The following is a 1024-nucleotide window of genomic DNA, read 5'->3' as shown; positions in this document are numbered from 1 at the left end:
GTACAAAGCTGTGTTCAACAGGAGCAACAGGTGGATCTCCTGTACAAAGCTGTGTTCAACAGGAGCAACAGGTGGATCTCCTGTACAAAGCTGTGTTCAACAGGAGCAACAGGTGGATCTCCTGTACAAAGCTGTGTTCAACAGGAGCAACAGGTGGATCTCCTGTACAAAGCTGTGTTCAACAGGAGCAACAGGTGGATCTCCTGTACAAAGCTGTGTTCAACAGGAGCAACAGGTGGATCTCCTGTACAAAGCTGTGTTCAACAGGAGCAACAGCAGGTTTCTGTTAACAGATGATCCACCTTGACTGATCCACTTTTATAAAATCTGGTTTAGTTTTTACAGACCTGCAGAGCAACGTGGCATCTTGTGAGCACCTTCCTGACGTTCAGCTCCGGCTCGTCTCTCCACAAGGTGATAAACGTGTTGACCTGTCGCTGCTCAGCTGAGTCTATGACATCATCACAGCTCAGGTATCTCTCCCACTGAACACAAGCACACTGTTTTAATCAACAGAGCACTCTGAAAGCTCAGAGGATCTGCTCACATGTTCTTTAAATACATCTCAGACTATTAATGAACACACCTTGGCTGCCTCCACTGCATCTCTTTCCCATTGGGTCGCTGCAGCGCGCCTCTCCTCCAGCAGGTGGCGCACTTCGTTCAGCTCATCTTCTCTGAGTTCAAGAGCCTCTCAGCAAAAACACATCCATGAACACAACTCGTAAATTCCTAAATAAAGCTCGTAATAAACATTCCTCCAAATCCTTTTTGAGCTTTTTAAAGATAACATGATTCATGATTGACACTTATCTGTCCTTGTGTTGTCTTTTTCAAATGTTTTCCATTGGAACGCCCACAATTCTTAGAAATTTCTCAGTATTAATCTCATTAAGGGGCCACTCTTTGCACCTTTTAATGAACACAAACTCTGGTTTTATGGTGTTTAGTGTCGGGATTCTACCTTCAACTGCAGGTTCTCCACCTCTGCCTGCTTTTTTTCTCTTCCCAGCCTCTCCTGCTC

At 45.1% G+C, this 1024-nt stretch overlaps 1 protein-coding gene across 1 annotated transcript; it reads right to left on the bottom strand.

Annotated features, from left to right (window-relative positions):
* Positions 1-347: 347 nt before the first annotated feature.
* On the bottom strand, positions 348-1024 carry LOC106512250 (protein CASC1; the record flags this gene model as incomplete). The annotated part of the gene is given in 3 exon segments (XM_014000914.1): positions 348-485; positions 587-691; positions 965-1024. Coding segments are annotated over 3 exon segments (303 nt in total), but the record flags the coding sequence as incomplete, so codon positions are not given.

Source organism: Austrofundulus limnaeus, unplaced genomic scaffold (genome assembly GCF_001266775.1).
Source record: "Austrofundulus limnaeus strain Quisiro unplaced genomic scaffold, Austrofundulus_limnaeus-1.0 Scaffold5131, whole genome shotgun sequence".
Lineage (NCBI taxonomy): Eukaryota > Metazoa > Chordata > Actinopteri > Cyprinodontiformes > Rivulidae > Austrofundulus > Austrofundulus limnaeus.
The sequence above is the reverse complement of the archived record's forward strand: the minus strand, read 5'-3'. Positions and strand labels throughout refer to the sequence as shown.